Source organism: Triticum aestivum, chromosome 1B (assembly GCF_018294505.1).
Source record: "Triticum aestivum cultivar Chinese Spring chromosome 1B, IWGSC CS RefSeq v2.1, whole genome shotgun sequence".
Classification (NCBI taxonomy): domain Eukaryota; kingdom Viridiplantae; phylum Streptophyta; class Magnoliopsida; order Poales; family Poaceae; genus Triticum; species Triticum aestivum.
In genome coordinates this window covers 495370252-495388207 of record NC_057795.1, presented here as the reverse complement: position 1 = coordinate 495388207, position 17956 = coordinate 495370252, and the positions used below count along the sequence as shown (strand labels likewise).

The 17956-nt window shown below is 46.9% G+C and overlaps 2 protein-coding genes across 2 annotated transcripts; both read left to right on the top strand.

Moving 5' to 3' along the window:
* The first annotated feature begins 4561 nt into the window (after window positions 1-4561).
* LOC123134625 (serine/threonine-protein kinase SAPK4) lies at window positions 4562-8250 on the top strand. Its single transcript, XM_044553843.1, has 9 exons — window positions 4562-4842; window positions 4959-5033; window positions 5304-5405; window positions 5518-5571; window positions 5734-5826; window positions 5966-6058; window positions 7340-7444; window positions 7527-7625; window positions 7711-8250. The coding sequence occupies exons 1-9, from the start codon at window positions 4684-4686 to the stop codon at window positions 8050-8052; spliced, it is 1122 nt and encodes a 373-aa protein (XP_044409778.1). The 5' UTR covers window positions 4562-4683; the 3' UTR covers window positions 8053-8250.
* A 3773-nt stretch (window positions 8251-12023) lies between these two features.
* Window positions 12024-13749, top strand: LOC123134614 (subtilisin-like protease SBT3.17). The gene is made up of 3 exons (XM_044553835.1): window positions 12024-12411; window positions 12593-12690; window positions 13486-13749. Exons 1-3 carry the CDS (start codon window positions 12179-12181, stop codon window positions 13584-13586), a joined length of 432 nt encoding a protein of 143 aa, XP_044409770.1. The 5' UTR covers window positions 12024-12178; the 3' UTR covers window positions 13587-13749.
* The last annotated feature ends 4207 nt before the right edge of the window (window positions 13750-17956 follow it).

Here is a 17956-nt window from a genome sequence, read left to right as displayed (position 1 = left end):
GTACATGCTAGGCTCGTCAAGTCAACCTAAGTGTTTTGCATGTATAAATCTGTCTTACACCCGTTGTATGTGGACATTAGAATCTATCACACCCGATCATCACGTGGTTCTTCGAAACAATGAACTTTCGCAACGGCGCACACTTAGGGGGAACACTTTCTTGAAATTATTACGAGGGATCATCTTATTTACTACTGTCGTTCTAAGCAAATAAGATGCAAAAACATGATAAACATCACATGCAATCAAATAGTGACATGATATGGCCAATATCATTTTGCTCCTTTTGATCTCCATCTTCGGGGCGCCATGATCATCATGGTCACCGGCATGACACCATCATCTCCATCATCATGATCTCCATCATCGTGTCTTCATGAAGTTGTCACGCCAATGATTACTTCTACTACTATGGCTAACGGTTTAGCAATAAAGTAAAGTAATCACATGGCATTTATTCAATGACACGCAGGTCATACAATAATTAAGACAACTCCTATGGCTCCTGCCGGTTGTCATACTCATCAACATGCAAGTCGTGATTCCTATTACAAGAACATGATCAATCTCATACATCACATATATATCATTCATCACATCCTTTTGGCCATATCACATCACAAGGCATATGCTGCAAAAACAAGTTAGACGTCCTCTAATTGTTGTTGCATGTTTTTACGTGGTTGCAATAGGGTTCTAGCAAGAACGTTTCTTACCTACGTCAGAACCACAACGTGATATGCCAATTTCTATTTACCCTTCATAAGGACCCTTTTCATCGAATCCGATCCGACTAAAGTGGGAGAGACAGACACCCGCTAGCCACCTTATGAAACTAGTGCATGTCAGTCGGTGGAACCTGTCTCACGTAAGCGTACGTGTAAGGTCGGTCTGGGCCGCTTCATCCCACGATGCCGCCGAAACAAGATAAGACTAGTAGTGGCAAGTAAATTGACAACATCTACGCCCACAACCAAATTGTGTTCTACTCGTGCATAGAAACTACGCATAGACCTAGCTCATGATGCCGCTGTTGGGGAATGTTGCAGAAAATAAAAATTTCTATGCTTCACCAAGATCAATCTATGGAGTCATCTAGCAACGAGAGAGAGGAGTGCATCTACATACCCTTGTAGATCGCGAGCAGAAGCGCTCAAGAGAACGGGGTTGATGGAGTCATACTCATCGTGATCCAAATCACCGAAGATCCTAGTGCCGAACAGACGGCACCTCCGCGTTCAACACACGTACGGTTGGGGAAGACGTCTCCTCCTTCTTGATCCAGCAAGGGGGAAGGAGAGGTTGATGGAGATCCAGCAGCACGACGGCGTGGTGGTGGAAGTAGCGGGAAAACTCGGCAGGGAGAGGTGTTGCAGGGGGAGAGGGAGGCGCCAGGGACTAGGGTGCGCAACCCTCCCTCCCCCCTCTTTATATAGGGGCCCTGGGGGGGCGGGCCCCCTAGAGATCGAATCTCAAGGGGGCGGCCAAAGGGGGGACTTGCCCCCCAAGTCAGGTGGGGCGCCCCCACCCCTAGGGTTTCCAACCCTAGGCGCATGGGGAGGCCCAAGGGGGGCGCACCAGCCCACCATGGGCTGGTTCCCTTCCCACTTCAGCCCATGGGGCCCTTCGGGATAGGTGGCCCCACCCGGTGGACCCCCGGGAACCTTCCGGTGGTCCCGGTACAATACCGGTGACCCCCGAAACTTTCCCGGTGGCCGAAACTGGACTTCCTATATACAAATCTTCACCTCCGGACCATTCTGGAACTCCTCGTGACGTCCGGGATCTCATCTAGGACTCCTAAAAACTTTCGTGTTACCGCATACTAATATCTCTACAACCCTAGTGTCATCGAACCTTAAGTGTGTAGACCCTACGGGTTCGGGAATCACGCAGACATGACCGAGACAGCTCCCCGGCCAATAACCAACAGCGGGATCTGGATACCCATGTTGGCTCCCACATGTTCCACGATGATCTCATCGAATGAACCATGATGTCGAGGATTCAAGTAATCCCGTATACAGTTCCCTTTGTCAATCGGTACGTTACTTGCCCGAGATTCGATCATCGGTATCCCAATACCTCGTTCAATCTTGTTACCAACAAGTCACTTTACTCGTACCGTAATGCATGATCCCGTGACCAACCACTTGGTCACATTGAGCTCATTATTATGATGCATTACCGAGTGGGCCCAGAGATACCTCTCTGTCATACGGAGTGACAAATCCCAGTCTCGATCCGTGTCAACCCAATAGATACTTTCGGGGATACCTGTAGTATACCTTTATAGTCACCCAGTTACGTTGTGATGTTTGGTACACCCAAAGCACTCCTACGGTATCCGGGAGTTACACGATCTCATGGTCTAAGGAAATGATACTTGACATTAGAAAAGCTCTAGCAAACGAACTACACGATCTTGTGCTATGCTTAGGATGGGGTCTTGTCCATCACATCATTCTCCTAATGATGTGATCACGTTATCAATGACATCCAATGTCCATAGTCAGGAAACCATGACTATATGTTGATTAACGGGCTAGTCAACTAGAGGCTCACTAGGGACATGTTGTGGTCTATGTATTCATACATGTATTACGATTTCCGGATAACACAATTATAGCATGAATAATAGACAATTATCATGAACAAGGAAATATAATAATAATCATTTTATTATTGCCTCTAGGGCATATTTCCAACAGGATCTTCCCACAAGGGGGTCTTGAATCCACTTGGGTGATCTTCTCCGAGGAGGCTTTGGTATCCAATGGAGTAGAGGTAAGTGGATGAGCAAAGCTCTATCTCAAATGAGCTAATCCTTTGCTAACCCTAAAGCGTTGGGGGAGAAGGAGTATATATAGTCTAAGGGGGCGAAGGGGTACATGGGCCTCGGCCCGTGGCACTGTGCACAGACAGGCGTCGGTCGTCCGGTGTCTCGTGAGGGACCGATCGTCCGGCAAGGTTCGAACGTCCGGCGTTTTGGCTCTGTTGAGTCATCGTCGGATTTTCGGACGGTGTCAGACGTGTGTGTGCTGAAGGTGGTCGGACGTCCGGTCTTGGTCGGTCGTCCGGCCGTTGTAGACTTGGCCTTCGGCTGTAGTTGTTCTGGCTGGCTGAACCTCCAGGCGTCGATCGTCTGGTCTGGACCGGTCGTCCGGTGGCTGTGACTTTCTGTCAACCCTTTCTCTTGCTCCTCATGTTCCGTCTTCTCATCCAATGCTCCTAGCTATTCCATGGTCTTCCTCTTGGTTCCTTGTCATGCATGGCATATACATTTGAGCTAGTAGCCATGTCTCACATGTGGAAAGTGACGGTTCAGAGAGGAGCGAGTTCACCTTGTGTCCAATGAGGCATGGTCGAGGTCTCGTCGTATGTTCTTTGGGGCTTGGGGAGTAGTCGTAGTGTACATGGGGATGACCGTAGGATGCTCCACATCAAATCTGCTCATTGCTGCACATTGCACTTATACTCATTTTGTTATATTATAATATCTAGAGTTCTACTTCTATGATTTTCCTTGACGGAATTTGAAACCCTTAATGCAAAGCTACAATTCGATGAGGGTCCAATTTAAATGGGTTTCGAAAATTTGAGGGTTTGATACAGACAATTGCACATTTCCAATGTTCAAGTCATCAAACCAATGACCATAGTTTTGGGGTTGGAAATAGAATCACTTTTCTAGAAAATATTGGCTATTTGAAGAAACAATTTGTGTTTCAAAGTCGGTGAGGGAAATACTATTATTATACTTTAGAAAATTATGTGATAATTATGTTTCTAAATAGAGAAGTGCCTTCTACTTTTTTATTGACTACTCCCTCTATCCCAAAATATCAGAACGTTTTTAACACTACACTAGTGTTAAATACGTACTAGTGTTAAAAATGTTCTTATATTTTGGGCAGAGGGAGTATTTAGGTAAAACCGTAACTTCTAATGGATCGCCTAAACATCAGTTGTTAATCAAGATTCAAATGAGTTGATTTTTTTGCCACACCGTTCATCTTCTTCTTCCCACCTACTTCCTTCAACCACCCTACAACCTAGTTCGAACCGCCTGCCACCGCCTCCCGCAGTCGTTGGGCGCTGCCGTGCGCCGCTCCGTCTTGCCTGAGCCGCCCCCTCCGGCATGCTATCGCTGTTCCGGCCATCCCTCTAACCCCCCCCCCCCCCCCCCCCTCTCCGACGTCGGCAAGCACACCCACCCACACATGTCAAACCTCCGCCTCCCCTTCGCGTGCGACGCCACGTCCTCACATGCTAGGGTTCGGGCATTGCACATGCATGGAGGAATCGACTGATCCAAAATTTTGTTTCACGCAACTTAGGATTAGCAAGTCTTTAAAAATAATAAATAAAGACTACTAAGCCGGGATAACATTAGATCATGTTCTCAATAAAAGGATTGTTGAAAGATAAGCTAAAAATCTTGAAAGGAATACGGTACGGATACAGTCACAGCCAGTCTCGGAATCTCGGGTACAGTCGGACGCGCACACGACGCGCGCCTATATATACCCGGCGAGCGCACGAGACGCACAGAGCGCCAGGCCGGAAAGCGACGCACGCGCCACAGACCACACCGCCACCTGTACCCCGTCGGTCGGTTCGTCGAGCTGCCCCGCCGTCCCCCGCCCCTCCTCGGCTCCTCGCCTCTCCGCGGCAGCCGCGATGACGACGGCGACGGCAACGGCCGCGCCCCTCACCGGGATGGACAAGTACGAGGAGGTGCGGGACATCGGGTCGGGAAACTTCGGGGTGGCCCGGCTGATGCGCCACCGCGAGAACGACGGGCTCGTCGCCGTCAAGCTCATCGAGCGCGGCCACAGGGTCGGGCTCCTTCCGCTCCTTAAATTTAGTTTTTTTTATTGATTTTTGTTGGTCTCCGTTCCGGGGTTCGTTTTGCGCGTTCCAATTGGGTCTGAATTTCTGATGGCTGGCCGCAGATTGACGAGAATGTGTACCGGGAGATCGTCAACCACCGCTCGCTCCGGCACCCCAACATTATCCAGTTCATAGAGGTGCGTCTTCTCGTCCGGAAACGGAGCGACCAGCTGTAAAAAAATCGCTTATTCAATGTGTTTGTCCTCTTGGGTTTAATCGGCTGCTCTGTATGGAAACATTTCCTCCTCGGGTGACGTGTAGTGAATGTGGTTTTATACGCTTTAGAGTTTGGACGGGCGCGTGGATATGTAACTGATTGGGAAATTTCTGAGTTTCAAACTTTTCTGCACTTGTTTGGCATTTCAAAGTGAGAATCTTGGGTGCTTACATTGGAAATTTTTCGACAGGTGATCCTAACACCGACACACCTTGCAATTGTGATGGAGTACGCGGCGGGTGGCGAGCTCTTTGATCGAATCGTCGATCGTGGCCGGTTTAGCGAGGACGAGGTAACAATTTATAACCCTCGTCTTGATCTTCTTTCCCCCAGCAGAAGTACGAAATCCAGAGTCAATTTACTGTTTTGTGTTCATTTTTTCTTTTCTCTCCTTATTACTGCAGACCAGATATTTCTTCCAGCAGCTGATCTGCGGCGTAAGCTACTGCCATCACATGGTATGCAGAAGCAATAAATTACTCTCTTATATTAGCTGGACATCAAGCAAGTTACAGTTCACATCATTCCCCTGAGTAGAAAGTGCCAGCGTGATTTTTCAAATAAATGTGAGTGGGACCTGATAATATGCTAAATGTTGCAATCACTTTACTGCTTGCCAGCAAATATGCCATAGAGATTTGAAGCTGGAGAATGTTCTCCTGGATGGTAGCCCGGCTCCCCGGCTCAAGATATGCGATTTTGGGTACTCCAAGGTTGGTTGTCAATTCTCATAAGAGTGGAGTGGGTGGTCCACGCCTTGTAAATCCTGTCATGTTTCTTCTGTAAGTTTGCGTAAGAATAACTATTTGCTGTTTGGTGCTAAAAAATTAACTCTTCGCCATTTTGTGACAGTCGTCAGTACTACATTCAAGGCCCAAATCTGCAGTGGGGACGCCAGCATACATTGCACCGGAAGTTCTTCGCCGCCAGGAATATGATGGGAAGGTAACCTAAAAGAATCTCTTATTTATATATGACATGCGTTTTCTATGTTTCTGACCTTTGTAAGCACATCTGTTAAGAGCACGCCACTTAAGGTTCTTCCTTTCACGATGACATGCATATAAATACATGATGTTGACATACTGCATTACTTAAAAGAATGAGTTGCCACGCAAAGCAAACCTAAAGTGTTGTTTGGCTGAGCACCATGATTTAGGAGTAGAAGTTTTACCAAACTCTTTTAGCTGGCAAAGGTTGGAAGTTCCTATATAAAAAATTGTACAACACTTCGATAGGATACGGTAAAGGATGTGCTTGCGTTTACGGTTTCGAGTTTTTGAAGGAAGTTGAATCTGACAGCCCACAGTTTTGTGTCTTGATTATGGAGAATTCGATTCAACATTAATATCATGTGAGGAAGGGACTTGGCTCATGGAAGATGCCGGTTTTGGGGAAATTAAAATTGGCAAGTAATCGCCACTACCCCCCATTCAGGAAAACTATTTTCACCATTTCATACAATTGTGAAAAAAATCACCCTGTTTTGCCACTTTTATTCAGACTTTGGCACCCCTTTTGAGAGCAGAATTAGTTTGGCCAATTGGTATTCCCTTTGCAAAGAATGTGTATTCATCAACATTATTGATTTTCATTGATGAACATAGTTGCACATATAGTTATTTGATTGAACAACCTCTTAATAGCTGCTGCTGAGTAATCATACAATATCTGCAATATTTATTATCAAGAGAAACTAGGAATTATCTTGCTAAGTTCTGCAAAATTTAATGGATCGTTTGAATTTTTATCCAACACCCTCCATCAGTTTAGTAGTGCATGGCCTGATTTTCGTACAGAAAAGAGGCTCAAGATGTGAATTGCGATAAGCGGAGTTCATACTTCACTCGCTTTGTTCCTGAAGAAATGATGCTGTAACACAAACAAACTCTATTCTCCTCTTATTTAATATATGAGGCAAATCTTTTACCTTCGTTTCAAAAAAAAAATACTATTCTTTCATCATTGTTCTGTAGATCCTACCTTTGTTGACCAAAATCAGTTCATTGCTGACTTCTCTTAGATTGTTTTGTTTTTCACATTGCCAAATGAGAAAGAGGCCCCGCCATATTAATCTGATGTACTGTACAACGATCTCTTGATTCATAGTTCCATAAACGGCTTTAGAATAAGAAGAGGGAAGTTGGTGAAGGTCATTCAATCGATAAACATAGTTAGTAGTACAGGGTGTAACTGAATGCTGACAAGTGTATTTTTGTAGTGCAGATGGCAGATGTATGGTCCTGTGGGGTGACTCTCTATGTCATGCTTGTGGGAGCCTACCCATTTGAAGACCCGGATGACCCCAAGAATATCAAGAAGATCATTCAGGTGATAGCCTAGTCCTATAGAAGTTCTTTCGCCACCCAAAATTTACAAATCACAAATGTCGGTCGCTTATCTTTGTTTGCAGCGAATAGCAGCAGTCGACTATAACATCCCAGACAACATTCTCATATCTGCTGAGTGCAGACAGCTCATTTCTCTTATCTTTGTGAGCAATCCAACGAAGGTACTGGTCTCAACTCTCCAGATTGCAAGATCGACGTGTCCATATGTGAACCCACTTTGATGTGACATTTTTCTATCTTCTATAGAGAATCACAATGAAGGAGATAAAGAGCCACCCATGGTTCTTGAAGAACTTGCCGCGGGAGCTCACAGAGGAAGCGCAAGCAGACTACTACAAGAGGAGCAGCAGTGTGCCTTCTTTCTCGAAGCAAACAAACCAAGAGATCATGGAGATTGTGCAAGACGCAAGGAAGAAGCCAAGATCAAGCACGTCAGGCTATGGCTACGCGGACGAGTTATCGGATGATGAGGAAACGAATGCGAAGGTCATCGTACCAGAACAGAATGACGAAGAGGACGAGTGTGACAAGAAGGTTAGGGAGGTTCTTGAGAGCGGGGAGCTGGATATGAGCGCGTTGCACATCTAAACGCTGCTTGTGATGTTGGACTGAGAGGGTGTAGATAATTGGCTATTTTGATTTGCCTGGTTTTGGTAGGACGTATGCTTTGCTGCTGCAGAGGTAATCTGTTTATGTTTTCCTGTAACGTGATGTAATGTGTAGTGTAATATTCGTTCAGAAGGAGAATGTTTTGCACAGGGAATCAATTTGGTATGTGCTTTTTTTGCTGGTACAGAGGTTTACATCAATCTTTTGTGCGATCTGGGAGGGCTGCGTGCTTACTACAGGTTTGCTGAAGCTCCCTACAGCGATCTGTGCGTGTTGTTGACTGAAATGGATATAACCGCTTTCAGCATATGCAAATTTCAGATAACTTCAGATTTTGTTGCTAGGACTTGTGTGGATGGGGCAGAATCTGCCACGATTTTTCAGTTCTTTTGCCTGAAAGGGTAAAATGTGGTACTCCCTCTGTTCACAAATGTAAGATATTTTGGATATTTCAATATGAACTACATATGAACTGAAATGAGGAAGCAAACACGCTAAAATACGTCTATCACATCCAAATCAGAAAGAATCTTATAATAGTGAGCCGAGGGAGTAGTTAAAAAATACTCCTATATCATAAAGTGTTTTATTGCCTTGAAAAGGCAAAATAATTACATAAATTGGACTAAAACCACGACAAGGATTATGGAACGGAGGGAGTACATGCACTTTCCCTACATATATTTTCTAAAACCAATACAATATTTAAGACATCATATAGTGTAATTTGGTGGACCGACGAAAAGGTGATTACCAAAATCCATGAGTGCTATGCTATTAAAGAAATTTGAGTTGAGCCTCATAGTTAAAGCGAGGCGTGTGAAGGATGACAATTTTACCCATGGGTACTCGATCCACGTAAGTAGAGTATGAGCACGTATATGTGCCCATGGGCAGCTCAAACCCTACTTGACTAGTCATGTTAGGGCATGGAGTCATGGTAGGGCATATAACTAAGTTATTATTTGTATATAACTATGAAGTACTAGACAGTCATACCTTAGTCATTCTCCAAGCTCTACTCACACTACCCCTGCAATACCCCGCCACCATCCTCCTCTCAGTCATCGTTTCACCAACCGTAGGAACTTGTTATGGTTCCTCCGCCACATATGAACCTAGCAATTACACCATTCCCTACGATGATGTGTTGATGTGCCCGATGAGTACCCATCGGGCATGGATACCTATTGGGGATGGGCATGAGCATGGTTTTGTGCCCGATGGCTAGGGCAGGAGTAGGATTGTATGCCCATGCAAGTCATGGATATGGATATTGGATCATTGTACCTGCATCATACCATATCCATTGTCATGTGTCCTTTTGTAGTAAATTGTAGCTCCTCATTAAAAATAGACCTAGGCATACTCTTTTTTCTTCTCTTTACCTTTCCATTTTTTTGAATATTTACCTTTTCTGATTTTCTATCTATTAAGTCATCATTAGAGTAATTTTCTAAACTCCATGGGGCCACTGCTCTACTCCAGGATGCCATCCATTTTAATGAAGTGTTGTGGGGATTTTTTTTCCAAACATGATACTTTGCCCAGTCTTAACCTCTCTCCGAAATGGGACGCTCTCCGGTCCCATTACCAAATAATGTATAGTCTATATTGTGACATTTCTTCCGACCATGGTTCCGTTATGTTAGCGAGCAAAACTTAAACAATGAATTTGTGGCACTCATATTTGATTACGTGAACCGACTATGAGTACGTGTTTGGGAGTCGAGCGTGACAACCTTGCAAGCATTGCTCCCATGAGGCTACCTTTGTATGACTACGAGGACTTAAGAAACTTACGTTCACCCGGAGGAAGGAGGATTCATGCACTTCAAGTGACCTTGACTTGTGCACGGTTTGAAGGTCCCCCCCGAATGTGACATTGCTCAACCTCGGATGTGAAAGGACAATGCAAGAGGAGATGAAGTGTGAGACCTAGTTTCACCAAGGAGGTGAAAAGGGACAAGGACATAGGAAGGGAGAAAGTGTCACGAAGAGATAAAAAGCCCCCCTTGGGTACAAGGGGCGCCTCTATTTATTCGAGAAGTTTAACATATTTACATCCCGTGTTCATATACAGATTACGGTGATGCCCTTGGTCTTCTTCACATGACTAAAGGATATATATATTTGGGTAAACTTACAAGAATATGCCATCTATAGGACCTACAAGAATATGTCATAGAATCTATTATATATTATTCTCTAGGGCATGAGGAATCCTAAGATGGTTTTAGAATATTTCTCTCATCGAAGGGGCGTATAAACGTTCCTCTCACTTGAATAGAGCTCGAGGGGAGGGGCCTCCAAGTGACCTGAGAAGAGCTTTAAGGTTCGGGATGGATCCGAGGCACATCGTGAGGCTCGAATACCGTCAAGGCAATGGGAGCTTTTAGGTGGATTTGTGTTTGACTCGATTCACTAGTCGAGCATTTCTCTCATCGTGGGAAATTCCAAGACAACTCTACCATGGATCTCATCTACTAGTCGGGACTCCCTTTGTCGCCTCTCCTAACATAGGATTAAGCCACGCTCCCACGAGGTGACCGAACCCATTCAAAATAAATCAACCTGTCAACCATGTCTCATTGTTGGATAGCCTTCCCATAAGGTTGTACACACACCCTCACTGACTTTATTTTCGCAAGCACTAACGACAAGATACCATTTGCCCACATGTTGTCTACACTACAACAATTTCTACCCAGTCCTAGAAATGAAACCAAGGTTGAGATGCAACTTGAATGGGAGAGCCTAGGGTCCGTTGGCTCGGTCCTAAGCCTCTTCCATGACCGGCGAGAGCTTTAGCTGGAGTGTGAAGATGAGCGGAATCATTTTCCGATGAGCAAGGCTTGCAATATTGCGACTTAGAGATATGATGATGTCGTCAGTGCACGAGAACTTTAATTGGAGTGTGAGGATGAGCGAAATCTTTTGCTAGAGTTTCACCATGGCTGAGTAGGGCTTTCACATGGAGCGTGAGGGTGCTTCATCAAGACCGAGCTGGTCCTTCACCCGGGGTGTGATGGTGCTTCACTGAGACTAAAGCAGGGCCTCCATTTGGAGCATGAGAGTGCTTTACCAATGTTGAGTACATCCTTGATGAAGTTGGGTTCTAACTAAGGACTTCAACATAGGCTAGTTACGTGATGTTAAGTGTATAAGTGTTGACTAGCTATAAGTGACACATACCAAATTAACATTTTTGCATTGATGCATGTGAACCCCTCCCACAACACATTCCTTTCTATTATTTCTTTCTCGAACATCGAGACATTGATTATGGCAGCTCTCACTAGCATTCGTAAAATTCTAACATATGTCAGTATTGGCGCGGTTTGGCTCCTATTACCCAACTTGTTGCATTGTCAATGCACTTAGCTATCATTACATGACTTGCTCATGATTGACCATAAAATTGTTAAATCCCACGGTTGGCTCCTTGGAGGCGCCGCTTTAGAGCCCTTCTCCTACATGTTTTGTCCGTTTATGTGGTCCTTGCATAATTGCATTGTGGTCATAGTCACATTGCGGTGAGAGGTGATATGCACATGAATTCATGATCATACATTGTCCACTTTCGGTTTACAGGGCATCCATGTATTTCTAGATCATCAATTTGATTAGTGAAATACATATCATATCGGGGGAAAATGCAGTATTGATTCCACATTCAATTATCGCGGCATGTAACTCATATTTCATTTGTCAAACAAATTATCCAACAATACGTATGTGCCTTATAAATCCAAGCGAGGAGTATCCTTGTAACCTAACTTGGTCGACTATTATCGGTCGTATGAACACTTCATCAATCAATTTATAAAATTCAAGATCGCCCCGAAGTTCTGACTACAAAAATCCACACGCTCACTAGTCAAGAGCCCCTTGTTTTCTACGGCAACCAGTCAAAAACCATCATCAATAAGCAAGGAGATGAACCTTCTTCAGAATTTGCGAGCTGGACAAAAGATACTTCGCGGCGAAGGCAAAACAGGCCAAGAACACGCGGAGAGGCCGAAGCAGGGGGGCACGTCGCGCACACAGCCTACACAGCCGCACGGTTGTTATTAAAAGCCACCACCGAATCCACTCCACGGCGATGAAGACCGAATCCCCGCGTCATCTTCGTAACCCTCTGCTCGTCCTCCTCTTCCTCGCAGCAGCAGCAGCAGCAGCGTCGGCAGCCCCCGCCGTCCAGATCGCCATGGCGGCCGAGCCGGAGCAGGCGCCCGCGGCGCAGGAGGCGGCCGTGCACATCGTCTACGTCGACCGCCCCGAGGACGCCGACCCCGAGGAGTTCCACATCCGCACCCTCGCCCCCGTCCTCGGCAGGTACCGTGCCGTCGAGTCGAACCGGATCCACAGCCGTTTGGCCTGGGTTTGCGCCTGCCTGCGGGATCTAGGCCTTTGCGGATCCGATTTAGCTTGGCCCGGTCGTTTTGGCGTTGATTCGTTCTCTTGAGACTTTTTCCGGTTGTGTGTCAATTTGCTGATCTGGGTGGAATTTTGGCAGCGAGGAGAAGGCCAGGGGCGCGGTCCTCTACCACTACAAGCACGCCGCCAGCGGATTCTCCGCAAAGCTCACCACCGAGCAGGTCGAGGACCTCAAGAGTGAGCGCCCCCTTTCTTTTATTAGCTATGGAGTTCCAGTTATACTTGCTTCCCCTGTGAAGATTTTTAATTATTCCGCATAATGTGGAATTTAGCCTCATGCATAATGCGGAGTTTACTTGCATACGCATAATGCGGAATTTAGTTGCATTGAGTCAATGGATGCCCATCACAGGCTCAAATTCCTACTGAAACTAAACCATGTGATCTTACAAAATTGTGGAATATAGGCTACTTGCCAAATCATCTCATCAACGTGTAGTGTAAAATTAAGTCCGACCTGCTACTCTAAGCATTTAAGAAATGTGGGATCAAAGATGCATTCATCTCAGAGTAAAATATTTCACTGCACATAATACAAATCACATGCTAAAAAGAATGTTTGGTAGTATATTTATCGTTGAAGAGATTCAGTCTTTCTGTTTCATGTGGACGCTTGCATCTGTATGATTATCATTAATCATCCCACTTAGCCGATAGTGAAGAGGCTTGGTGGATGATAGTTATGTGACCGGATTAATTTCTGGTGGAATATGGATTTTATTTCTTCAGTAAGATTTATGTTGCGAAACAGGATTTATGTTGTGTGAATTTTAGTTGTACTCGTATTCAGCATTGAACTAACAAGATTTCTGTACACCACATGCCTATCTCATCTGACTAGAAGCTTTTATGCTGGATATGCTAAAACCGCGTGTTAGATAACTGATAAGCAATATTTTGTGCATGTTCCTCTTCTCACTTCTGTTTCTATGCTGATCTGATCAAACTTGTCTGTTTGTTCTTGGTTTGCAGAGCAACCAGGTGTCCTTCAGGTTGTGCCGAGCCAGACCTACCAGCTCCATGGAAATGAGGGTGGACATGCCAGCACAACCCGCACCATGGGCCTTATGTGAAAGCCCCGGGTAGGCTCTGTTCTTCTAATGTGGGAATGGTCGCATCTCATGGCTGTAACCTAAGAATAAGAGATGTATCCACTTGACTTTGAAGGGATCCAGTTCCTGAAGTGTGTAAATGTAATGAATTAATGCATGATGGCGAACAAATGTGCTGATCTAATCTCGTTTGGCTACAAGTTTGAATTAATGTGATGGCAAACTGATGTGCTCGTCTAATCTGGATGGGTTTGCTCATGTAGTTTTGGCTCATGAGCTGTTTATAGGGATCCCTGTATCCAGTGCACCGAATGCACCCTGCTATTTTGGGCCATTGCATGAAAATTCTGGCTAGAAGATGAATTGTTGTCGCATTTGCAGAATTGTCTTTTTGTTTTTTATGTGTGTTCAAATTTCTTGGTCTAGACACAAAAATGGTCATGTATTTCAAACCGAATGTCCGATACCTAATCCGTTTTCACTAGACTTTGTTTTGACGAGATCTTTGAAACAAGACTGATGTTGAATATGTTTTTGATTATTTTTACTTGACTTGAACTTATAATGTTGTGGTCAAGTTTCAAAAAGGAAAAAGAAACTAAATTCTAAAAATATATTCAACATTAGCTATGTTCCGAACATTTCAACAAAACAAAGATGATGGTCAAACCAGATAGATATATGGTTCAAAATATTTAGTCATTTATATGTTTAAAGAAAGAAAAAACAAGGCTTTAATGATGGGAGAGGAAACGGTGGAGTGCATAACGCGTGAAGTAAAAAAAAATTTGCTAATGTGCCAACAATACATTTCTATCCGATGATCAAAATAGCAGGGTGCATCCGGTGCAGCTCCAGTGCACTGGATACGTTCTCTCTGTGTATATGCTCAGCTTGGTTGTTGTTTGAAGAGCTGGCATTTGATAGAGATTGCGTTGATTGTACCAATTCCTGCAAAGTTGATGTATCCCACTCATCTTAGCATAGGCTGGCAGTTTGATGTAAGGACCAAACTAGGCTCTAGGTGTTATCACCAAATCGAGACGAGAGGACCACTTCGACCCAACTTCAATCGCGTATGGTTCAACACAATGAATCAACATTGCAATCGTTGCTGGCGTCCAGCGCCGGGCCTGGCCCAGGCGGCGCTGGCGGCGGCGGCCACTGGCCTTTCCCCTCGCGGTGCTGCGGGGTGCTCCCAGGCGGCGGCGGTCCGGCGCGGCGGTGGTGCTCTCCGGCGTGGTGGCTGGGGATCTTCTGGGCGGCGGCGCTGTCGTTGGCGGCGGCGCGGCACGGCGATGCGATCTGGCGGCGCCCGCTCAGCCCAGATCTGGGCCCTTCGGGCCCCATCTGGGTCTAGGCGGGCCGGCGGCGGGGAGGGTCGTCGGTGTGGCTTCCGGGAGGCAGGGGAGCGGCGATGGGCGGGTGGATGCTGGCGGCACTGGTGCCGCCCTGCTGCAGCGTGGCCGGCGGGGCTTTACGGGCCCAAATCGGGCCTGGCCGTCCAGGGGTGGTCTGGTATGCCCTGCTGCTGCGTCCGAACGGCGACCGGGACGGTGCCGGAGACTCGGGCCTCCCGCACGACAGCGGTGGAGGTAGTTCCCTCCCGCGTGTCTCCGGTGCCACTGCTCATGTCGCCTCGTGCGTCTCTCTCCATCCTCTTGGCCTCATGGTGGTGACCTCGGTGAAGCGGCGTGGGTGGCGTCAAGACCGCGGTGGCGCATGCTGGTGGGCGGCGAGGTGGCTGGTTGGCTCCGGCCTGGTTGGGCGGTGGGGTTTGGAGTGCAGGAGAAATCCCTTGCCGGCTCTTTTCCGGCTCCGATGCGGTGACACCTGCGGTTGCCATCATCCCTTCTTGGAGGGTGTCGGATGTATCCATCCCCAACTTCCTTCCACGTGCCGGGGGAAACCCTAGGACACGTCCGGGCAGCAGCGTCGTCGACGTCGCATCCCTTGCTGGAGGTGCTGCTTGGTACGCGGCGGGTCGGAACCTGGGTCTGTGGTGGGTCAATTTCGGAGGGCGCAGCGGTGGCGGGTCATCCGCACTTTGTCGAGCTGCCGTTGTTGGCATTTCTTTCTTCTTCTTTGTTCTTTCTTTTTCCTTTGAGCTTGTTGTGCTTCTCGCTCGAGCATTCCTTTGTATCGGTGTTGGTGCTTTGTAATACAAAGCGGGGGGAAACCCTTTTTCGGTAAAGGCATACGCCACGGGAACAACACACTAAGACCGTAGGCTACCCAATTTACATTGATCCGCTTGTCCCGACGAACTGCACATTAGCCTTGGAATTTTAGGCTAGACCAATGTCCCACGATCCATTCCCATCGTGACTGAGCAGACATAGAATCTCGTGGGCAGTATCCATCCTTCTTTTTTGCGAAACACAACCTTTACTGCTTAAACAAGAGAATTACATAGAGGTTGAATACAACCTAGAAGAAAAGATGGTACATAGTTAACTCATAAACATCTTCTATGATCCTCGCTAGCCTGCCTGACGCATCTATGTTTGCTTCCCGGTTTACATGCACGAGAACGAAGGAATCAAAACTGACGCTCACCTCCTGGACCTCATAACAAATGGAAGCAATATCCGCCCTCTCAAAATTAGCAACATTGATCATCCGCACAACCTCCTGCGCATCACTCTCGAGAATAATCTTGTGGAAGCCAAGATCCATTGCTAAACGGATACCATCCCGAATCGCCAAGGCTTCCATGAACCTTGCATTTTGCACGTACCGGTACCATATAGCCCGAGCTCGGATTAACTCACCATTGTGGTTTTGAATTGCCACTCCCGTGCCTCCTTGAGCCAAGTTCCCTGAATAGCTGGCATCAACATTCACCTTGATAAAAGGTTTCCTCTGGCGGTAACTGATACGTCCATTTTGCATCATGCTTTTATATTAATATTTATTGCATTACGGGCTGTTATTACACGTTATGCCACAATACTTATGGCTATTCTCTCTTATTTTACAAGGTTTATCATGAAGAGTGGGAATGCCAGCAGCGGGAATTCTGGCTGGAAAAGGAGCAAATATTGGAAACCTATTCTGCACAGCTCCAAAAGTCCCGCAACTGCATGAAAGTCATTTTTGGATTTAATAAGAATTATTGGGCAAAGAAAGTACCTGAGGGGGCCCACACCCTGGCCAGGAGGGTGGGGGACGCCCCCCCTACAGGGCGCGCCCCCTGTCTCCTGGGCCCCTGGTGGCCCTCCGGTGCCTATCTTCTGCTATATGAGGTCTTTCGTCCTGCAAAAAATCATAAGGAAGCTCACGAGACGAAACTCTGCCGCCACGAGGCGGAACAAATCTAGGACTCAGGCAGAGCTGTTCTGCCGGGGACACTTCCCTCCGGGAGGGGAAAATCATCACCATCATCATCACCAACGATCCTCTCATCGGGAGGGGGTCAATCTCCATCAACATCTTCACCAGCACCATCTCCTCTCCAAACCCTAGTTCATCTCTTGTATCCAATCTTGTATCAAAACCACAAATTGGTACCTGTGGGTGTTGGGGAACGTAGTAATTTCAAAAAAAATCCTACGCACACGCAAGATCATGGTGATGCATAGCAACGAGAGGGGAGAGTAATGTCCACGTACCCTCGTAGACCGTAAGTGGAAGCGTTATGACAACGCGGTTGATGTAGTCGTACGTCTTCACGATCCGACCGATCCAAGTACCGAACGTACGGCACCTCCGAGTTCAGCACACGTTCAGCTCGATGACGATCCCCGGACTCCGATCCAACAAAGTGTCGGGGATGAGTTCCGTCAGCACGACGGCGTGGTGACAATGATGATGTTCTACCGGCGCAGGGCTTCACCTAAGCTTCGCGACAATATGACCGAGGTGGAATATGGTGGAGGGGGCACCGCACACGGCTAAGGAACGATCACGTAGATCAACTTGTGTGTCATGGGGTGCCCCCTTGCCCCCGTATATAAAGGAGGGAGGGGGAGGTGCGGCCGGCCCCCAAGGGGTGCGCCTGGAGGAGTCCTACTCCCAATGGAAGTAGGACTCCCCCCTCTTGCCTTGGTGGAGAAGGAAAGGGGGGAGGGGAAAGAGGAAAGGGGGGCGCCGCCCCCCCCCTCCTTGTCCTATTCGGACTAGGGGGGAGGGGGCGCGCGGCCTGCCCTGGCCGGCCCTCCTCTTCTCCCTCATGGCCCATGAAGGCCCAATAACCCCCGGGGGGGTTCCGGTAACCCCCCGGTACTCCGGAAAAATCCCGGTTTCTCCCGGAATGTTTCCGATATCCAAATATAGGCTTCCAATATATCAATATTTATGTCTCGACCATTTCGAGACTCCTCGTCATGTCCTGGATCACATCCGGGACTCCGAACAACCTTCGGTACATCAAAATATATAAACAAATA